Here is a 22403-nt window from a genome sequence, read left to right on the forward strand (position 1 = left end):
TCCCTGTAGGTTTCTGACGATCGTTTTTCAACGAACACTCATATGATTATGGAAACACCGTTCTGAGTCCACATACAAGTATATGAGAACCAGGTGGGACACGAAGAGGCTCTGAGATCCAAAGTCAAACGTGTCCCCATTCAGAGGGCAGAGCCCATGACCGCGCGCTCAAACTCTCACCCAATACTACAAACTTGGCCATGACACACAGTCCCAACAGGCCAGCCAAGCTCCCCTCCCCAGCTGGCGGCCTTGAACTCAGTGCCTGCACACAGCAGGGGACAAAGCATGCAAAGTGGAAGGGAGGAGCCTAAGGAGACAGACAGAGGGAAACAGCAAGGGGGAGACAGAACTCTCCCGCCAGAGGCTGTGACTCAGGAAGTGGAGTGACGCCCTGCCAAGAGAGAAAGGACGCCATCCTTTAAATGACTGAGGCTCAGTTTTCCAAAAACTCGGCTACTGGTAACAACGTTTTCCTGTTCTCAAACTGTAGTGTCTACAGGCAATACTCTCAGAGATTCCTGGTCAGTAGGGTCTGGATGAGACCCAGGCATTTATTTTGACAAACACCCCAGTGTGTTCGTTGCGAGAGACCCATATTTCAGAAAGCCCTACCAACGGAGCTGGGCCAACAGACGTTTCATTGTCCTTACCTTTGGGTGGGCTGTGCCTCTGCTCCCCACTCCTCAAGGGGGAGACCAGCCTTTTCCCCACCCATCACCTCTACATCCCCAGGACCCCCCACCCAGAGGACCTGCTTAGTCGAGATTTGTCAAACTTTGCTGAGCAAGCCTGTGTCTTTGTCTCCTGCATGATAGATGGGGCAATTATCTAATCAATAAGCACAAGCTGATCTAAGTGTACCGTATTAATTATTTAAGCCATTCATTATTGAAAAGGTCACTATCCATTAGCTATTTAAATGATCATTAACTAGGTTGATTGCATCTCCTGCAAGGACGTAGCAACAGTACACCGAGCACCTACTCTGTGCCGGGCATTTAATCCTCAAGACAAGCCAGGGAGGGGTACATCTTACTCTCCACTCCTTCCCAGGGATTGGAAAGTTAAGCGGGGTGAAGTAACTCCTGAAATTATGAGCTGGTCAATGCACAGCTGGGACTTGAACCCAGGTCCGGACTTGCAAGCTCATGGACTTGGCAGGGACCACTGCGTCGCAGGTTTGGCACTTCGGTCCTACAGCCTGGGCTCCGTGTTGTGAGGTACTGGGATGGTGCTCCCCTGGCTACAGCTCAGCCCCCACAGGGCATTGGAACCCCTCACCCCACCCCTGGATCGAGGCATGTGCTCTCAGCCTGGCTCCTGCAGAGCCTGACTCCCGCCCTCGGCACTGGCCGGCTGCACAGTGGGCTCCTGCTCCAAAATACACAGGCCCTCCTCTCTGCCTCCATCTCTGCACTGCCCAGGGACACCCCCACCCCCAGACTGGGACTAGGCAAACATGGCATTCAGAGTAGAGGAGGCCAGGTTAGAATCCACGCCCTGGGCAGGGCTGTGCTGGGGCAGCCACCCTGCAACACCCTGAGATCCCACCTCCTTGCTGGCTTCCTTCCCTCCCTGAGCCATCACTGAGCAGCCCGCCTGTATTGTGTCACCTCAGATGCTCTGTGACTTTGCAGATGCTTACAATGGAACCCAGGAATATGCTCATTTTCTAACTTCATTCTGAAGAGCACTTCTCCCGAGCCCCTAAGAGGCTGGTTTGTTTCCTTTGACCAGACCATGAGAAGTTGGAAAGCCATCTAATTTCCCCTATTGCCATGGCAGCCAGGAAATTCACAACTCTATGTAATGCTCAGTGACACTTACTCTCATACCAGGCTCTAAGTGCAACAAACCCACAAGCTGTGCTTCCAAGCTCTGTTTCCACCTCTCACTTTGACCTTCCTGTTCAGGCACATGTCACCATGGGCAACTTAAAATCCTTTTTGGCAAATAAGATACGCAAATAACCAGGTCATCAACCAGCCAAACACTAGTGATCTGCTGTCTTCCAAGCCTGTCAAAGACAAGTGACCCAGGGAGGCCTGGGCCCTGATCGCAGCCACTTACCAGGCAGACGAACTCTGGAAGGTCACCAACGGTGGGCTGTGGGCGTCTCCCTGCAGCGTGTGCACGGCCTGGGGGGCTTGTGGCAGGGGACCCGGGGGAGGCTGGGGCTGCGGGGCGGGCTGCCCCGGCCGAGAGGCCCGGGCAGGGTTCCCCCACCGCCGGGGGTCCTGTTTCATCCACCGTCCATGGATGCCCCACCGCGTCAGGTAAACCTTGCAAATGTCGTAGTTCATCGCCGAGTAGTACAAAAGATCCAGGACCAGCAGAATCAGCACAAAAAAGCCATAGATCCACACTCCCAACAAGGCGGTGTAATTGCTGGGGAGAAGCAGAGAGAGAGCCTGAGAGGAGATGACAGCGACCCTGCCCCAGAGCGGTGGGGGATGGGGGGAGGAGACCTGGCGCCCTCTCCTCATGCCCACCCTCCTCATCCTCGTCCTCTTCCCACCTGCCCTGCTTGCCTCCCCCCAGATCCCTGGAGTCCTGTCTTGGGCCCTGCCCCCACCCGAGCATCTACCCAGAACCCCAAGTCCTTGGACCCTGATCCTGGGGGCCCCCACTGTTAAGCCTTTGACCAGACCATGAAAATCTGGAAAGCCATCCAATTTCCCCCTTTGGGAGGAATTCTCAGTTTGGCATTTGGGGCTCCCAGGATGTGGTGGCCCCTACCTTCACCCTATGCCCCACCCCACACTGGTGCTACGCCTGGACTTGCCAGCTGTCGCTTGTGGGTGCCCCTGCTTGCCCACCCTCCTGGCCTTGGCTTATGCTGTTCCCAGCACCTGGGGAGCCCCTGCTGCTCTCCTCACTGCCCCCCACACTGCCAGCTCCTCCCCACCTTACTGGGCCCAGGGCAAATGCAGGAAGTCTGTCGTCTTAGGACAAACTGACCCAAGCTCCAGACTGTAACCCCTGTCCCTCAGCATCTACACGAGCCACCTCACACCCCCACAGCTGTGTGGAACTCAGCCAGGGCACACCTCCCCCGCCCACCACCAGCTCCCTTCCATCCTGCTCCGTTTCTCTCTCTCTCAGAACCCAGTTGTCAGCTCAGCTGTCCTCCCCACACCCCATGCAGCTGTCACTAGTCCTGTCCGTCCCATCAGTCACCTTTCAGACCCTCCCTCTTTCCCCTCCCCCACTAGGTCCTCTTCACCAGGCACCACCAGACTGTATGCTGATGGGGGTCTCAGGGCCCCCTGACATCATTTTTCTTATTCTTTCACCCAACATTTCCCCACCAAGGACTGCTCCGCCCTCCAGAAGCAGAAATGATGGAGGGTTTTAAGCTGCAAATGCTCACAACCCCTTTGTGAAGCCTGGCTCCCGGGCCAAGCTGTGTCTTCACTGAGCAATGTGCTTTGCTTGCTCCCACACCAGGCCTTTGCACAAGCTGTGCCTTCTTCCTGGGCTGCCCGTTCTGTTTCTGCAACTCCTTCCTCTCTTGCCTGACTCCCACTGGCCCCTCTTGGAGACCACTTCCCCCAGGCAGCCTTCAAACATGCTGCCCTTCTTACAGAGGCAGAGTCTGCCCCACAGAAGGGCAGAGTCAGGCCCCTCCTTTGGGCAAAACGCCCCTCAAGCCCACCCACACCATCTGGGGCCACGCTGTCTGTTCAGTGTATGTCCTCATGCCCAGGCCAGGTCAGCGTCTCCCCTTGCACCCTGGGCTTGCCACTGTGGCTGGGGCTGCTGTGCTCCACACAGGGTTCCCCAGGGACTGTGGCTGTGTAAAGGAACCGATTTATTCATCACTCAGATACCGCCTCCGTCTGCTCCCTGCTGCAGACACCTGTTCAGGGGTGTGTGTGCTGGCGGGTGGTGGGGAGACCGCACGCCACTGAGAGGCAGAGAGAGTGCCCAGCCTCTCTGCCCACATCCCACAGGGAGGGACCCGACCCAGCTCTCACCAGACGGGCCCCTCCCTGTCCTGGGTCCCCACAGCAGGTCCCTCTAGGCCCTATCTGGAGCTGGGGAGCACGGGCCTGGAGCCAGGAGGTCTGGTTCTTCCTCTACTGTGTGGCCTGGAGGAATCCCTGCACCTCTCTGGGCCTGGAGGAGGTGGTGTGGAATCCCTCCTGGCCTCAGTGTCTAGACTCTAGATCTTCGGGCTCAGTTCACCCCCAGCCCGGCCTTGGCCTCAGCAGTTAGATGGGGGCTGCTTCCCCCATTTTGCCCGCTCCCCCAAACCCCTACCAGGCTGGGCTCTCCTCTGACTGGAAGGCCTTCCTCCCCTTCACTGGTGGCCCCTTGAGGGGGAGGCCTCGGCATGCGTCTCCTGAGCACTAGCACGGAGCAGGCACTGCGGGTGCTCGGGGCTTAGTGTCTGCTTGAGGAATAAGGAACCTGGCAATACTGTATCACAGCTGCCCTCACTCCTTCCGACAGCTCTGCCTACAGCCACCACCTCCATGAGGCTTGCAGCTGCCTCCGGGGCTTGTTTAGGCTAAGGTGTGAATGATTGACAGCCTTATTTCAAGGGAAAGCTGGATTTGCCTGGAGACATCTGGATGTGGAATTCCCCCCAGGGAATAGAGGCCAGCACCCATCTGGTAAGCTGAGGCAGGAGTCCTAGGATAGAAGTCTACAAGGACAGAGGACGCTCCAGCCCCCGACCCACTGCTTTCCCCAGCACCCTCTCTGCAGCCTCCCCTGGAGCCCCCACAGATTTACCCTAAGCATCAAGCTTTTCCTCAGTGGTTGCCATGGCAGCAACCACAGGGGCTAAGGGAGGCATGTGGGAACAGGGCACAAGGGCACCTTTTTAGCTTTGGGCCCATGAAGTGGAGTTCATTATACTCACTGTCCCTTCATGCAAGCCTGCCCACAGGCTCTGTCCTGCACCTCTTCCTGCCTTGCTGGTAACGTGTTTGGCCATGTGACACTCTTCGGCCAAGAAAACATGAGCAGAAGTGTCATGGATGCTCCAGAGTGGGAGTCACCCTTTGCTTTCACCACCTCTCTTTTCTCTCTGCTGTGGGGACATCCTACCACAGCTGGAAACTGCTCGATCAGCCTGGGTCACAGAATGCACCATAAACAGACCCACAGGTGACCTGAGAGGGACATGGAGTGTGAGCCAAAAATAAGTCTTTGTGTCTCGAGCCCCAGGGATCTGGGGCTGCTCGTTATGTCAGCATAACTGAGCCTGGATGACTGATACACCTGCCTCAAACCCTGCTCTACTACTTGTGTGCTGTTGGACTACAGGCAAGTTTTCACCCTCTCTGATCCTCAGCTCTGGGCAATGGGGCTAGCAGGACCTTCTTTATAGCTAACACCTTTACATAGATGAAAGGTGTTGGTGTGAGGCCCCTCACATTACTTTAAGTGCTCATAAATGTTTATTTGTCTCCTGTCGCTGGCTTGGGGGAATGTATTCAGATTAGGAAACACCACGGAAGCTAGAACCTCCTCAGTCTTTACAAGGCTGCCAGTATTTGTGTAGGTTTTATGTTTAACAGGACTTGATGGGATTGGCCAACTGACAAGAACATCCTGGAACTTCTGACCCCACTCAGGGACTGGCCTCAGCCTGATATGTGCTGGATGGTGATGGAAGGGCTTGCAGGACCATGCCCATCTGGAGGAAACCCAGGGCACGGGGTCTTCAGGCCCGGCCAATTGCCACTTGCTGGCCATCAGTGTGGCTGAAACACTTCTGGGCAATGGGAAAGGACAGCTCTTCCCAGAAAGGGACGAGGTTTTGTGTACAGATGGGGAAGAGGGACAACTCATCCCCTTCACCCTGAGGCCTTTGAGGATTCTTTGTAGTCCTAGAAGCCTCTCCCACGCACCCACCCCCAGAAGTCCATCTGCCTAGTGAAGGAACACCCATGAATTGAACAAGACTCCACTCCACGCCACCTCTGCCAGAGAGACGTTCCCTGTCCCCAGAGAGAGCTGACTGCTGACCCTTCACGCCCCATCCCACCCGTGCCCAGAGCAAATGCTCCCACTGCTTGTGCAGGGCCCTGGGTGTGGCTGCTGTGTGGCCAGCCTCCCACCCGGAACCTTGCATGGGAAGGTGTGCAGTACACTTCTCCTGAACACCAAGGGCCCCTCTGCCCAAGAGGCTGGAGGTGGCCTGTCGCCAACGGCACTAGGCTTGGCGGGGCTGTAGCCCTCATTCTGCCTGCCTTTCCGCCAGGCAGCCAGAACCAAAACGAACCATTCTGTCCTCCAGAAAAACACAAATGAATAAGTCATCAGAAGTGCTTTCCTCTTCCCTATCACAAATCCCGCCTCCTGGCTGATTCACTGGCGGGGAGGGCAAGGTGGGCCGGCCCCAGGAGGTTTTTGCTACTAATGAACCTGTGCATCTTCGTAAGGCCCTGGCCAGGGTTGTGGCTGCCCTGCTCCATGTAGACAGGCTGCTGGTGGGTGCTAACTGGTCTGCGATGTTGGAACATGTGGCCTCTTGGCTGAGATGTGGCTCAACCCCCACCATCAGACAAGTCCTGGCTTTCTAGATGCACAAGGGTGGGGGTGGGGGTTGGCAGATCCCGGTGGCCAGAGCAAGGGCCCAGGCATCCCTCACGTCTCCATTATAGCTGGAACAGGTGACAGCACCAGTCTGGGCCCAGGCCCTTCTTTCTTTCTCTCAAAGTAGCTGTGAGAATTGATGACGCAATACAGTTGTCTCACCCAGGAGACGACTGGAGCCCCAAAGGGCAGGACAGTCCCAGAGGTAGACTCTACCTGGCTCCCCTTGCACACCCAGGGCCACAGACGACCTCCCAGCCTTGCAGGCCTGTCTGACCCAGTCCACTGACACATCCTGCGTAGAGCTCCAGGACATCAGCCTGTCTGCCACTCCCCCAGCTCGACCTCCAGTCTCCGTCTCTGCCACAGGCCCCACCTGGATGCAAGGCCCTGGTCCAGCTCTGGGCTTAGGCCTTCTCCTCAGGGTCTGGGCGGGGCTTCCAGGGCCTGAACTGAGCTCCGGATTGGTCATCTCCTGGGTCGCTCCTTCCCTCCCACTCAGCAGGGCCCAGTCTTGCCCAGGTCACCATCATGGCTTCTGCGGTGTCCTTGATGGTGCACAGATCCTGGTCCCATGCTCCATCCATGAGCAGAAACCAGCCTAAAGCCCTCAGGGCTGCCCCCTCACTGCCCCTAGGAACAAGTCCAAGTGCCACCCCTTCCGCCCCACTTGGCCCGCACTGCGTCTCCCCCCGGTTCCCCTCGCACTCCACACTCTGGCTGCAGGGGGCCTGCCCGGAAATGCTCGTTTCTCTGGGCCACGTGGCCCCCACCTTCTTACAAACGTTTGGACGCATGGAATCAAGCGCACGCCTCCCTCATGGGGCACCAGCAGCACTGTGACAGGGCGGCCTGGTTGATGGACAGGCTCACCGCACAACCGGGCAGGCACCGTTCCACGCTGGGTCTCCATCCACGTCTGTGGAAGGGAGGTGGCAGGGGGAGGGGTGCTCGGTGGAGAACAGTGAAGGAGTTCTCCCTCCAGAGCAGGACAACCCTGCACCCACACTTGGCAGCATCAGGAGATGGTTGGTTGTCACAGCCGGGGTGCTGGGGACGAAGTGCTCATGGAGCCTAGTGGGTGGGGCCAGGGATGCTCAAGCAGCCTCCACAGAGGACGACCCCCGCTCTCGGCCTCTCCTACTCAGACCTGCCTCTTCCAGACCTGGGCTGGCTCTTGGCTCCACCACTGACCAGCTGCCTCAATCAGGTAAGTTACTCAACCGCTCCAAGCCTCATCTTCCTCATGTGTTGGGTGGGCTAAGGATGGGTTGCCAGGTGACTTCAGAGGAACAGAGTTGAGCCCAGAGCCTGCCACATGCGGCACGCTCTGTAATGCCGCCTGAACTTCAAGAATAAGAACTGAGCTAAACCTCTGATCTTCAGTAATCTGTTCCTCCCTGAGGGAAGGCCTTTATTTTGTGGTCCATCTCTTCATGAGAAGCAGCCAGGACCCACTGCGCTGAAAGGACAGAGTGTTCTGTGTGAAATCCTGTGTAAATGTGCAGATTATAGAAATCTGGGGGCTTCAAAATGAGGATCCCAGACACCAGTTGCCAGAGGCTTGGAGAGTCTGGCTGTCTGGCCAAGCCTCTGTCTTCTGTCTGGCTTGCTGCCGGTAACTACACTTGGGGACCTGACCCCAGTACTGGCACCACCCTCCACCCTCAGGGAATCAGTCTTTGGTCTTATAAAAGGCTTGGGTCAGATTCGGCATGATTCCAGCCCTTGTGACAGACAGGCCTTGCTTGCTAAACAACACACAGAATTATTCTAAGGCCTTAGCAGATGGGACCATCTTCACCCATGCATTTGAGAAAGAAAGGCTGGGGAGCTGGCCTGACCAAAGGAAAGAAGCAACTTCCCCTGAGCTGGCACAGCATGGTGGCAAAGCATTCAAACCCCAACAGCAGACAGTGAGATAGGGGCTCAAACTTTCATCCCACCACCTCCCGGGAGTACAACTAGTCCCTTCAACAGTCATTCAACAAACACTCCTTCCAAGTGGATATTTCCTTATCATGAAAAAAATATATATTCACCCCAAGAATCAGCGTGAGGCTTATTGGGCAAATATATGAAACATCCCCAATAAAGTCAGGAAGAAGATAAGAATGGCTGACAATTTTAAAGACTGTTTTAGAGGTACTCGACAACACCATTGGACAAGAAAAAGAAGTGAGGCCTAAAAACTAGAAAGCGGGAGATAGAGGTATTGTTTGCAAACGGCATAATTAAACCTAAGAGAATCAACTGAAAAAGCATTACAAAGATCAGAAATTTCAGTTAGGTAGTTGCAGACCTTCTAATAGCACCATAAAAAGAAATAAGTAGGAATAAATGCAAAAGATATACAATATCTATAGAAAGAAAACTCCAGAATACGATGAAAGAAAATTTGAACAAATGGAAAGACATACTGTGTTCTTGGATAGGAATATTCAGCATCATGAAAAGTCAATTCTCATTGAATTAATTTATGAAGTCAACACAATCTCAGTGAAAAATACTAACTGGATTCTTTTTGGCAGAGGTACTACACAAGCTAATTCTAGAGTTCCTATGACAAAAGAGTCAGGGGGAATAGACCAAGAAGACTTTAAAACATATTAAAAGCCACAAGCATAGTAGTGAACCTAGTGAGATGCTAACATATGGATAGACAGACCAATGAATCCATTTAATACTTAATACTCCGTACTTAATACTTTAATACCGTGTTTCCCGGAAAATAACACCTCACTGGACACTCAGCTCTAATGCGTCTTTTGGAGCAAAAATTAATATAAGACCTAGTAATATATTATGTTATATTATGTTATAGTATATTATATTATGATATATTATGTTATATTATATAAGACCCGGTCTTATAGTAAAATAAGACCAAGTCTTATATTAATTTTTGCTCCAAAAGACACATTAGAGTTGATTGTTCAGCTAGGTCTTATTTTTGGGGAAACACGGGTAGTTAAATTTAGTATATTATAGGATATGGTAAATTTACATTTCACATCAGGGAAAAGATGGACAATTCAGTGGATGGTGTTGGGACAACTAGCTACCCATTTGGAAAAAAAAAAAAATTTTTATTCCTACCTCAAAATTTACGTCCAAATAAATTTCTGACTGATTAAAGATTTGAAGACAAAAAATTAAAACATAAAAGAAGTAAAAAATAACATGAGGGAATTTTTAATGATCTCAGAGTAGGGAAAGCCTTTTTTAGTATGATACAAAACCCAGAAGACATAAAAGAAAAACAAAATTAGATACAATTTGGTTATATGTCAATTAAAAATTAAGCACGAGAAAAAAGCATCACAAATTCAAAGACACACTGGGAAAATATTTGCAATGCATCATATTTCCTTTATATATAAAGAGTTCATGTGAACAAATAATAAAACAGCCGAAAACTCAACAGGAAAATGGTGAAGGACATACACGGCTAGCTTACAGTAAAAACAATACAAATGGCTCTCAAATATGTGAAAAGATGTTCAGTTTCACTCATAATAAGAGCAATTCGTGCTGTTTAGATCTTAGCATATTCCCACTGCTTTTCTGCTGGGAAACTCCTTTCACTACACTCATGGGCCTCTCCCTCAGGACCCTGGTCTCATGTGGTTTAATCACCTGAAGCAAAGGGGCTGCATAGGATTAAACGCTTGGTCAAGAGTGTCAATCAAAATTTGTTGAACAAATAATGAAGGAAGGAAGGAACTTGGGTCCCAGGGATTCCTTTTTGCCTGCAAAGTTCCACATACTTGACCTCATTTAACTTTTGCAGCAGCCCTGAGAGGCAGGCATCAGGTGCCCATTTCTCAGATGAGAAGGCTAAAGCTCAGAGGGCAGAACAGGCCAGAAAACCGGGTCGCCTGAAGACTCTCCCAGACTCCTTCTGGGCCCGCCCATCCTTGCAGTGGTTACCCAGCAGCTGCCCCGGGAGATGGGGTGTCTGGCCGGCCCCCGCCGTGGCAGCGGGGGGTGGCCCCAGGGTGGCACTTACTTGTGCATGTAGCCTTCGGAGCTGGTTGTGAGGTTCGTCTGCATCACCGCCTGGAACTCTGTCTCGTTGCAGCAGTATTTGAAAACCGTGTTGTTATGGTGACAGCAGAGGATGAAGGTTTTGTTGTCAGAGAGCCGGGGGCAGTGGAAGCCAAAGTGGTAGCGGCCTTTGTGGTCCGTGTATGGCTCACAGACCCGGAAATGTGCGGACAAGACTAGAAAACAGAGTCACCGGCTCAGTGGAGGCCCTCACCAAGCCCAGCTGCCCGAGACCCTCACCCGTCTACGAGTGCCAGAGGCAGGGTCTGGTGGGTCTGTTTTAAGGTTCTGCTTGTCTCTTCTCTGGCTGGGGGGTGAGGGTCCAATGCAAGCCTCACTTCTGCCAGGAAGCCCTCTCTGGGCTCCCATCACCTTCCAGGCCTCCCTTGACCACAGTCCTGCTCATACTGTGTCCCCCAGACTGGGGCTTCTTGGGGGCAGGGCAAATCTGAAGCCTCCTGCAGCTCTGCATACAGCAGGCACTCAACTAGAAAACATGACATAACTGTGCACCTACTATGTGTCTCACAGGCTCTATCTCATTTGACCCACTTGGCTACCCTAGCAGGCAGGTCTGGGATCCCATTTTACAGATGGAGAAACTGAGGCTCAGAGGTCTAAGTGGTGGTGGAGTAGAACTCCATCCCAGGCCTGCCCGGATGTGGGAGCCCTCTCCACGTCTCCATCACTGGTTTTAATAACCTCTGTCGCTGTGTGGACAGTGGGTGGGGGTGGGGGGGTGAGGGGGTGGAGCAGGGGCTGCTGAACAGCCCAGGCTGGCCTGGGTGGCGAGCAGCATGGGTGCAAGAAGCGGGTCACCTTTGTGGAAAAAGGGCATCCCCTCTGGGTCAGTGCCCTAGACCCAGAGGTCTCCAAGGGCCTGTCCTGGTCGCTCCCACCTCCTAGTGACAGCTGTCCTGGCCTAGGAGAGAGACCCCTGTTCAGCCACCGATGCTGATGCCAACCCAGGATGGCATTTACTAGTTGCGCGGATGGTGATAAACAGGAGAGAAAGCCTGAACGAATAACAATGGAAAAAAACCTGGAGCCGCTGTCTCGGACTTAATTAGTATCTTCATAAAAGGGATCGCTGTATCTAATTTGTATTGCTGAAAAGGGGCCTCTTGGCTGAATAAATTTCTCCTACCACAAAGGCACTGGTTTTGCCCAAGCTCCTCCAGCTAGTCGAAAGCTCTCTCGGTGAGAGGTGATTGGAAGGCAGCCAAGACAGCTACCGCATCCGCCCGGGCTGCCTGAGGGGAGTCCCAGCTGGGCCACGCTGGCTGGTGGGTGGCCTGGGTGGCCTCATGAAATCCTGTGCCCCTGCCCCAAAGTCCAGCACTCTCTCCCACAGGGATGGGTCAGGGGGTGGCTATGACCACTGCAGGAGAAGGGTCCCAGCATTTCAGGAGTCAGGGCAGCTCCAGGCCCCACTCTCAACCTCCACCTTGGGAAACAGACCCTTTTCTCAGATGCAGACAAGTATGCCTCAGGGAATGCACCTTCTCAATTAGTCTCGTGTACTCCCATCAGACAGAGGAGAAAACTGAGGCTCAGAGCAGCGGTTTCAAAGTGAGGTTCTTGACCTGCCACGTCTGCATCCTCTGAGGACTGGTCAGAAATGCTGGTTCTCGGGCCCCTCAGCAGACTTTCTGAATCAGAAGTGCTGAACAGGGTGTGGGGGGAGTCCTGCAGGGGACGCCGATGGGCATGGCTTTGCAACCCACTGGCCTAGGGCAATGGCATGCTGGGGGCTGGAAATGAGCAAGGAAGCATGACTGGTACCAAGAAAAACAGAGACTGAGAGACAGAGACAGAGGGAGGGAGAGACAGGGAGAGAGAGACACATGGAGAGAGAGACAGAGAGTAGGTACATTGCTGGGACCAGGGCTGAGCCATTCGGGGGTTGCTCGTGGCCACCTTTGCTGTGGGGACTAGGGCGGACTTCTCGGTTGGCCAGGTCTAGTTTGTTGCAGCTGAAGGACTTGGTTTCTGCCCATCTTCATAAACAGGAGAGTGAGAGCCCATCTGCAGCCCCAGCTGGGGTCATGGGGATGGACTGGGAGGCTGGTGGGTGTTGGGAGGTGAGGCCCCAGTGTCACGCTGCCGGGGTTAGAATTGCAGCCCCTCACTAGCTGTGTTGTCACAGGCTAGCCAGTTCCCTCTCCAAGCCGCAATTTCCTCACCAATGCAATGGGATGCCCAGGACATCGCCTGACTTTGACGTGCAGGGGTAGCAAAGAGAATTTGGTAAAGGCCTTTCCCAGGGCTGGCGGGCAGCCACCCTACACGCCACCATGTCCGACTCTCTCAGCTGAGCTCTGAGGGCAGGTGTGTAGGGCGCAGCACACAGTAGGTCTCACAGCACCGAACCACAGCTCCTCACCAGGGGGATGCCAGTGGGGCAGGGAACTAGGGGAACCCCCTGTGAGCACCCAGCACCCTGGGTGGGCTCCCACTGACCCCGGGAAGGGATTCCCTGCCCCCCACACCTCCCCTTCCCGCTGCGCACCCACGGAGGTTCTACCTGCGGAAATCAGCAGCGAGAGGACGGTGAGCACGTTCAGGGACTGCTGGCCACAACTGGTCATCATTCGGCTTGCATCGATCCGTCGAGAGCTGCCTGTTTAACGAGATCCAGGAGAGGCCGGCTGTGGGCTGCCTGGCGGCGGGGACAGTCACTGGTTGCGCTGCCCACAGCAGGGGACGTGGTGCGCGCACGAAAGCGAGTTTGCCAGGAGCAGGAGCCTGGCGTGGAGGATGAAACGCACCATCCAATTTCCTTTCTGGAATGAATGACCTTCCCCCACCAGTCAACTGTCACCTCCTTTTCTTTTCACAGCAAAATGAGACTTAATCAAAGGAGGACGGGTGGCTCAGGTGGTAGAAATAACCATGGGGCGGGTGAGGCCGGTGGGCAGGGCGAGCACACGGGGATGAGAAGGCTTGGCTGGGGAGAGCTCCTGCTCCACCAGGGGCTTGCAGGACCCCGGTCTCCCTGCTGTGTCACTAACCGTGACTTCCATTAACCCCTCCGCAAGTGTGCATTGCCCAGGCACCTTCCAGGCATTAGGGAAACAGCAGTGAACTACACAGACATGAAGTAGAACTAAATAGAAACTGCCCCTGCCCCAGTGGCACTCTGGCGAGGAAGGCTGACAGCACGCAAACAAACAGACGAATATTTAAAATGCTCCGGACTCCAGAGGATATAGCCCGAATGGAAAGCAGGAACTCGAACGGATACTTGTCAAGCCGTGTTCACAGCAGCACCATTCACAAGAGCCGAAAGGTGGGAGTAACCTTGCTGTCCATCATCAGATGAATGGGTGAACCAAAGGATGGTCTAGACACACCACGGAATACGATTCAGACTTAAAAAGGAAGGAAATCCTGTCACTTGCTACAATATAGATGAACCTTGAGGACATTATGCTGAGTGAAATAAACCAGTCACCAAAGGACAAAGACCGCACGATTCCACTGATCTGAGGTCCCTAGAGCAAATTCATAGAGACAGAAAGTGGAATGTGGTCAGCGGGGGCTGGAGGAGGGGAAATGGGGAGTCAGTGTTTAATGGGGATGGTTCCAGTTTGGGAAAGTGGAAAGAATTTTGGGGATGGTGGTGGTGATGGGTTGCACAATGTGAATGTACTTAATTCACTGAACTATGACTTACAAATAGTTAAAACGGTAAATTTTATGTAAAGAGTATTTCACCATAAGAAAAAAGAGCTATGAGGGAAATAAAGCAAAGCGTATGGGGCGGCGGGGGCGTGGGAGCTGCTTTAGACAGGGTGGTCGGGCTGGCCTCACTGTGTAGGTGACAGCTGGGCAGACTTGGGTGAGACGGGAGCCAGAGGTGTGGCTCCTTGGAGGAGTGCTACAGACCAGAGAGCAGCCAGTGCAAAGGCCCTGAGGTAGCAACACCAGAAGGCCAGTGGGGGAGGGGTAGAGACGCACGATGGGGAAGAACTTGCTGAGCACTGACTGTGCCAGGCTCTGGGACAAATGAGGGCCTGCACACCACCCTCTAACCTCATGGCACCCCGTTATGGTGTGCGAATTGTGTTCGCCCAAAATTCATTTGTTGAAGTCCTAACCCCCAGTAACTCAGGATAGGACCTTATTTGGAATTAGGGGTGTTGAACATGTAATTAGTTAAGAAGGAGCCAGCCCTGCGGACACCTTGGTCTCGGATTCTGGCCTCCAGGCTGTGAGAGAACACATTTCCGTTGGGTACGCCCCTGTCTGTGGTTCTCTGTTCCGGCCGCCCCAGGACACTACCACACACCCTCACATGAGGCTGCTGGGATCTACACTGAGGTGTGGAGGATGCTCACCTGGGAGCAGGAGCTGATGTGAGGGTGGTGAGCACCTGGAGAGCGTGCACCTGCCTCGGTGGAGACCCTGTGGGGCCCTCCTGGCCGGGCTGCCCCCATCTGCAGAGCAGGTTTCTGTGGGTCCTCTGCCCCTCCATCCTGGTTCTGGTGTCAGGGCCGCCCTGTCCCCCACTTGGTGAGGCTCTCCACTGCCCCCCACCCGCCATTATCCGAGAGGTGCACACACAGCAGAAGTTGGCTGCCAGAGAACATGGTTTTGGAAGAGGAGCGTGGACAGGGCCATGTGTAGCCCACAGCAGTGGGCCTCTAACATAGCCCAGACTGTCCTGGGGCACCTGCTCGGGCCTGGCCCCGGGGGCCACCAACAAGCTGACTTGTCCTGGCCCTCAAGAGCCGTCAGCCTGGTCAGGGAGAGTACAGCAACAACAGCCAGGCCCTAGGCAGCTCTGAATCCTGCTTTTTGGCAGGCAAAGCAGGAAGCCACCAGACGCTGGTGGCTTCAGAGAGAAGAGACAGGGCCACACTCAAGGCCAGGCTCAGGATTCCACCCTGGCCCTGCTCTCGGGGACTCCGTCTTATCACCTGCAGGACGGACAGCGTGGTGGCACCAAGGGTACCAGAACCCATTCTTCTGAAGTTTGAGCCAAAATAAGAAGAGGGAGTGGCACGACCCAAGGATAACACGGAAACGCCTTAGCCAGTGATTACTCATGATGACGGCTCAGCCCGGGAAGGGGCCTCTCCTATCGCTCCAGCAGGCCTCTCTGCTCCCACCCAGAAGCCAGCTCAGCCCCACGGGCTGTAAACTGCTTAATTGCTCTGAGCCTGGGCAGCCTCCCGGCCTCCCTCAGGGCCCTCATGGGAGGATGAAGGAGATTAAAGCATTTGAAAGTGCTTAGGAAAGGATTTCTACCGGGGAACCTAGGGATTGGCCCTGGAAAATGCACTGTGGGGTAGTGGGGAATGATAAATCCTCTGAGATGACTCCCTCGCCCCTGTGGCCCCATGCTATAGATGGGGAAGCAGAGGCCCACTGAGGGCAGAGATGGGTCTCCAGACTCCAGGCCCTTCTGGTCTCTGTAGGATGGGGCTGCCCCACTTTTGGAGCCGAGGCTCAGGTCTGAGAGGTGGTGGGTTTGTTGACTGAATGCTGGGGGCAGGGAAGTCAACCAGGGAAGTACCCAGCCTTCCCTTCTGCTGCTTCCACTCCCTACAAATCCCTGCAAATGTTGGTGGGGGGAGAGGGCACAGCTGTCACTCACACCTGGGGTGCCCTTCCTTCATTCTGTGAGTCTAGAGCCTGCACCCTTTTAGAAGCTGCTCTGATGCCACCTCCTCCACGAAGCCTGCCTTGATTCCAACAACTGGAAGAATAGAGGCCTATCATATTCCATCTCTTCTTTCCTAAATGTATCCATTCATTTATTCATTCATAATTCTCTCAGCATGCACTCACTCAACCTCACTGTTGAACAGAATCTGGGTTGGCCTCTAGGGACATAGAGGAAGGGAGCCCCTGCCCTCAAGTATACTGGGCAAGGATGCCCACCAGCTCTACCTGTGTGATTGGCCCCCATGCCCTCCTCTCCTGGGCCATGAGGGTCCTGGGCGAAGGCCTGGCCAGCTGGGGCAATGGCCAGGAAGCTTGGGCTCCCGAGACCCACAGACTGGCTGAGAATCCCAGCCAGCTGACACGGGCCCTGGGCTCTTAGGCCAGTCTGGGGGGACTGAAGCCAGAGAGGCCTCAGGGCCTGTTGTGAGGTTACCCTCACTTGTGGGGGTTTGGGTCTTACACGCCGCAGGTACAACCACCTGGGAGCCCCAGTCATATCTGAAGGAAGATGCTCCAGCAGCTTCGGGTGTAGGTGAGCACCCCCCGCCCCAGGCCTGGCTTGTGGGTGCTGTAGCCTCGGGGGCTGCTGCCCGGGCTCTGGCTTTCGCCTATCACATGTACTGGAGCTTTTCGCCGTGTTGTTTCAGGTCATCCCCCATCAGCCCGGCAAGGTAGATCATCTTGTAAAGAAGAAAACTGAGGCTCAGAGACGCCAAGTGACTTGCCCAAGGTCATACAGCCACTTAATGGCTCAGACAGGAAGCCAACCCAGCTGCCAAACTCATTCTCTCTCCCGGCACAGTAGGAGTTTTCAGGGCCCCCCAGGAGCCCCCAGGAAGCCACAGACAGATTGTATTCATCATCCAGGTTCTATTTCTTGGAAAATTGGTAAACTGCCCACAATGGTAGCTCATGGCCAACAATAAAATTCAAATAACTGTAAGAACATTCTGGATGAGTGGGACTGTCCTGAGCTCTGACCGTGTCCACAATGACGAGTCAGGCACGACTCTCTGCGGTCCACTCCCCGGGTCAGCTGGGGACTGCTGTTCCCAGATTTGAGGATTATTTTTAAACACCGAATTTGGCGAGGCTGGAGAGGAGAGGAAGGAGGGCATGTGAAGAGAAACAGAGCTGGGGAAGATGAATTAAACCCCAGCAGGAACAACAACAGATCTGTTTTTGGTCAGCCAGGCTAGGCAGGGGAGGACAGGGCTGGGCGAGGAAGGGATGGGGGGCAGGGTCTCGGTGCTGTGCAGGAGCGGGTGCCACGGACACCCCAGGCCTGGTGACCCCTGGCCTAAAGCCTGAAGATTCTGCATCCTCTCTCTCGGCATCTGGCCCACCCCTTCTCAACCGGGCGTGGCCAAGCACATCACCTCTTGCCTGGACCAAGCCAAAGATGGCACAGCCGGAAAGTTGGGCCACACTGTGCGGGGCCAAGTCCTGGCCCTACCTTTTGTAACCACACCCCATGTGACCTAGGACAAATCTCCTCAGTGTCCTTGGTCCTAGAATGGGAATAAAAACAGTATCTAATTCCTAGGATCCTGTGACCATTGAGTGAAGTGATGCATCAAAGCATTTGCAACAGGACTGGTGCTCACTGGTTCTCAAAAAGTGTCCATGGTGAGTGCTTCTGGCTGCTACTTGTCTCTGCCTCAGCTCCTAGGTGGCCCCCAGGGCCAGCTGTCTGGGGTGCCCACCTGACCACCCGTCTGCCTCCTCAGGAGTCTTGGCAGCGCCAGGCCCACGCCCACTCCTGAGGCACGTGTGGTCCTGGCCCTTGCTGCCGCCTCTTACTCTCTCTGCTCCTCTAGGATCCTTCTCTCCGCCGGACCTTTGCACATGCCGTTCCCCATGCTTAGAACACCCTTCCCTCTGCTGCTTGGGCATTCTTATTATCATTAGTACTAATGTGAGTACATGACTTGGTAATTAGACAAGGGCAGGGCCTTTGGGGCCTCACCTGTGGGCAGCAGGTGCCCAATAGATGGGTCCTGGGGACACAGCAGCTAACGGCTTGTCGTGCGGGAGACCCTGCTCGCTGCGCCATTTGTCATGCGGGGTCTCTGCTCCCGCTCCCCATACAAGAACGCAGGACATGGTGAGGCCAAAAAGGAACACCCATGGAGCCATAGGTAGGGGAGTCATACCACTATATTCTCTCTGGCGGCACTATACTCTCACTGGAGGCTGGATCCACACTGTCCGCAAACCGCCATCCACGCTTGCCAGCCCAGCCGCCATCTTCTTGCTGGCCCCCGTTCTTCCTTCTCTTTCCTCCTTCCTAGCGTAGCCACAGCAGTTATATTAGTGGCCAATGGCTCACTGGTTACAGCTGACGGCCAACTAACCACAGCTGATGGGCATGCAATCACAGTTGATGGCCATTTACTACCTGAGCCAGCACCTGTCTATGTGAGGCCGAGAGCCTGGAAACTACTTTCTGGGGCTCTGCCCCCACACGGCTTTTGAGCGCCCGCCCTGGACTGGGGTGTGTGCCGAGCAGAGTTCCCACACTTCTCCCCACAGCCCAGGCTGCACTATCGCCTCTCCAGGGTGCAGGTGGAGGTGAGGGGCAGAGCCAGGATCCACACCCCGTGCTCTGCCCCTGTGCCCTGTCTACGCAGACTGATGAGTGTATTCACACCCCATGCAGCACACATGCGCACACACGTGTGAGCACGCACCGTTTAACCTCCGGCGAGTTCCCAGTTCCCAGGGCCTGTCCTGGGCAGTGCATACCTAATCCTGAGCCTAAACTTCAGTTTCCAGGACAACGTCCACTTGGAGGTAGTGGAATCGCCCCCTGAAACGTGAAGTCCAGGAATAAACAATTCAGGAGTCGCAACACCTGCATGAAGCAAGACCAGGCATATCCTCCTGACCACACCTGCCCGCAGGACGGAGTGGCGGCTGCAGGGAGGTGGCCGGAGCATACCCACAGAGGATCGATACCGGCCAGAGAGCAACACGGTCACCCGCAGCTGGGGCTCTGGGCTGCATGACCAGATGTGATGGCCACCGTGACCCGAGCTCATGCTGGTGCCCAGCCCTGCATCAGCCCCTTACCCACATCCTCTCATTTACCTCATGCACGCCTCTGGGGTCCTGTGTCGCCCCCATCTGGATGGCCTGCACCCCTCTCCGTGCAGACCTGCAAGTCAGAGACTGGCCCCCTCCTGACTCATCCATTCCCTCCTCCCCAGTCAAGCACCAGGCATGTTCCTGCACCTCTCTTGTCCCCTCCCACCCATCCCCACCTGGAAGCCAGAGAGCTGGCTTTCCAAATGCAAATCCATCACAGCATCCCCTGGATAAAACCCTCCAAGGGCCGCCCACAGAATCGGCCTGGCCGCTCAGGCCACACTGCCCATCCTCCAGCCCCTTCTGCATGCCCCTGCCATCCCCTGTGCTGTGCCTTGCCTTCACCTGGTAGATTCAGACACATCTGCAGGAGCCTGTGCCCCCCCAGAGGCCCTCCCTGACCCCTGCACACACTCAGGGGACCTGCCTTGTGTGCTCCCCACACCCCCGTCTCCTCTGAACACAGTTGCACGCTTGGTGCAGTGGCTCTCTGAGCAGTGCCTGTCTCCTCCACTGAACTGTAAGTGGGACAAGGGCTGGGATCAGGACCAGCGACACCATTTGCAGGGTCCAGGGCAAAACGAAAAACACAGAGCCCTTTATTCAAAAGTTACTAAGCACCTTTAGATGGCGACAGCAGTGCATGGAACCAAGCGCAGGCCCTTCTGAGTGTGGGTCCTGCGTGACTGCACGGGCCACACACCATGAAGCTGGCCCCACTGAGACCACTGTGGTTTTGCTCACCACTGTACGCGGCATCGGGGGGAGGGCACATCGTAGGCACTTTGTAAACACTTGCTGGATGGGTGAATGAATGCAACTCTATTTTTTCAGGTAATAAACCACAGCGCAGAGAGCCTAAGTGTTTTTCCCAGAACTGGAAGGTGACAAGGCTGTGATTTGAACTCAGATCTGTCAGACTCCAAACAGGAGCCCACAGTGGGTGCTGGGGGTGACAGCACAGGCTTTGGAGTCAGTTCCCTGGCCTGGGATCCAAGCTCTGCCACTTACTAGCTAGGTATTCAGGGCAAGTTACTTCACTGGCCTCAGTTTCCTTATCTGTAAAATGGGAAGCAGAACCCCACCTTGGTGGGGTACTGAAGATAGAAAGAACCAGGAGTGATAGCAGGGCCCCATAAATGGCTCTCTGCAGTTGCTCACTGCAGTTCCCAAAGCCAGTGGTTTAGGTTCCTGAGAGGTTTCTGTGTGTCCCTTAGCAAATGAAAGTGCTTGAACACCATTCCTTTCACGCTGTCCTTGTGCCTTTAGTTGGCACTGGTTTCCTTCCGCCTACCTGCTTGTTAACTGCTTCCCTACTTGGTACAAGCTCCTTGGGGAGGGTGACTCTATGCCTCTGTATCCCCCCGCCATGCTTTGTACACAGTAGGTGCTGAATAAATGTTTGCTGCCCACAGAGTAGGAACTCCATCAACACTCGCTGGCCTGGATGCCGGGTGCACTTTGTTGCAAACGGCAAACTTTCAGACCCAGGCAGAGGCCTTGGTGAAACTCCCACTGAGACAAGGTCCCAGCTTTACTGCCACCGCCAGGGGTGACCTCGGGCTCCAGCCTCGTGGTAAAGCAGTCACTTTAGCCAATACACCCCACCTCCAGGGCTCCAGCAGGATGACTCAGCACCCTGCATCTGCAGCCCCGGCCCCCACTGTCCCCATGTCAGGCGCGCATGCTAACCCTTGCTCCATGGGGCTTCTCTTGGGTCAGCGCAGGAGGGAGAAGCGTGCTCTGCAGACTGCAGTGTGGGGTGTCGGCACGCGTGTTATAATCGGGACGGTGTGCCGGTTGCCAGCAATTGTATCCCTAATAGAGCCTTCCCGGCAACACCCTCCGCCTGCCCCCTGCACCAGCTGGTCTCTGGGTTCAAGTTCTAACCTTAGCTTGTTTCCACAAGGCTTATCCTTGAACCCTCACCTTGGGCCAGTTCTGCCCTCACCAAGTCCTCTGCATACAGACTTTCTCGAATGTCTGAGGTAGGCACCACCATTCTCCCCATTTCACAGGTGAGGAAACTGAGGCCCAGGGAGGGTAGAGAACAGCCCGAGGGCACACAGCTGAGAGACTGCTGGAAATCCCCATGCTGCTGAGGCCCCCATGGATGCTCTGCTCTCACCTTGGGGCCCCACCAGGCCACTGGGCAAGGGGCTCCCACATCCAGCCTGCTTCCTCCCCATTTAAGGGAGGACTCAGCTGAGAGCATTGCGGGCCCCCTGCAACTCAGCAACCCTAGGCCTCTGTTCTCCTGAATTATTTGGCTGCACCATGGAGATAAAACAACCCTGGAAATCCCAGCGGCATTTTTCTCCCACTGGAGAAACACAAAAACACCACATGAAGAATGGATCACTTAAAATGTCAGTAGGAAGAGGAAAGACAGACACACAAAACGCCTGTCAGAGGGCGCCCTGGATTTCTCTTCAGACTCCCAGGCCTCGATTTCAGCCTCCTTCTGTTGAGGAGGCCCTGGCCCAGGAACCCTCCTTCACGGGGGTGAACAGAGGACAATGCCAAGCCTCAGTTTCCCATCCATAAATGGGGATAACACACCCACTTTGAAGGGATGCTGGGAGGGGCCAACGAGGTGATGAAGGCACCATTCATTCATTCATGCCACACTGAGTGTCAAGCAGGGCAGTCACTGGACTGAATGACTCATCCCACCCCCAGGAAGCCAACCAAATGCCCTCAGGCCTTTGCTTGGGGCCTCCATCCCATTGGAAGGCCCGCACTGGATCTGGGTGGGGTGCCCCTGAGGAAGCTGAGATCTGACAGGTAAGCAGGCCTTCTCCAGACCAGGCGAGGGTGGGTCTGGGGTGACGGAACACTGCAGGGAGCCCAGCATGTGCAAAGGCCAAGAGGTGGAACGGAGCTGGGGAGGAGGCCAGTGCCATGGGAGCTGGGAGGGGAGGGAGAGGAAGGGAGATGAGGCCAGAGCTGCACGCAGGGCCCAGGGGGGCACACCTGGCACACGGCAGGTGCTGATGGGCCACTGCAGGGCCCACCCCACAATTCAT

General features: G+C 54.9%; 1 protein-coding gene across 2 annotated transcripts in view; it reads right to left on the minus strand.

The window, feature by feature from the left end:
• The window catches only part of SHISAL1 (shisa like 1), a 130052-nt gene that overhangs the window by 30017 nt on the left and 77632 nt on the right, over positions 1–22403 (minus strand). For both annotated transcript variants that reach the window (XM_019739262.2, XM_074326525.1), the window contains exons 2-4: positions 13136–13231; positions 10571–10784; positions 2074–2391 (exon numbers count right to left, since the gene is read on the minus strand). In XM_019739262.2, coding sequence (XP_019594821.2) covers positions 2074–2391; positions 10571–10784; positions 13136–13231 — 628 coding nt within the window. The remainder of the gene's footprint in view (positions 1–2073; positions 2392–10570; positions 10785–13135; positions 13232–22403) is intronic.

Source organism: Rhinolophus sinicus, linkage group LG02 (genome assembly GCF_036562045.2).
Source record: "Rhinolophus sinicus isolate RSC01 linkage group LG02, ASM3656204v1, whole genome shotgun sequence".
NCBI classification, from domain to species: Eukaryota; Metazoa; Chordata; class Mammalia; order Chiroptera; family Rhinolophidae; genus Rhinolophus; species Rhinolophus sinicus.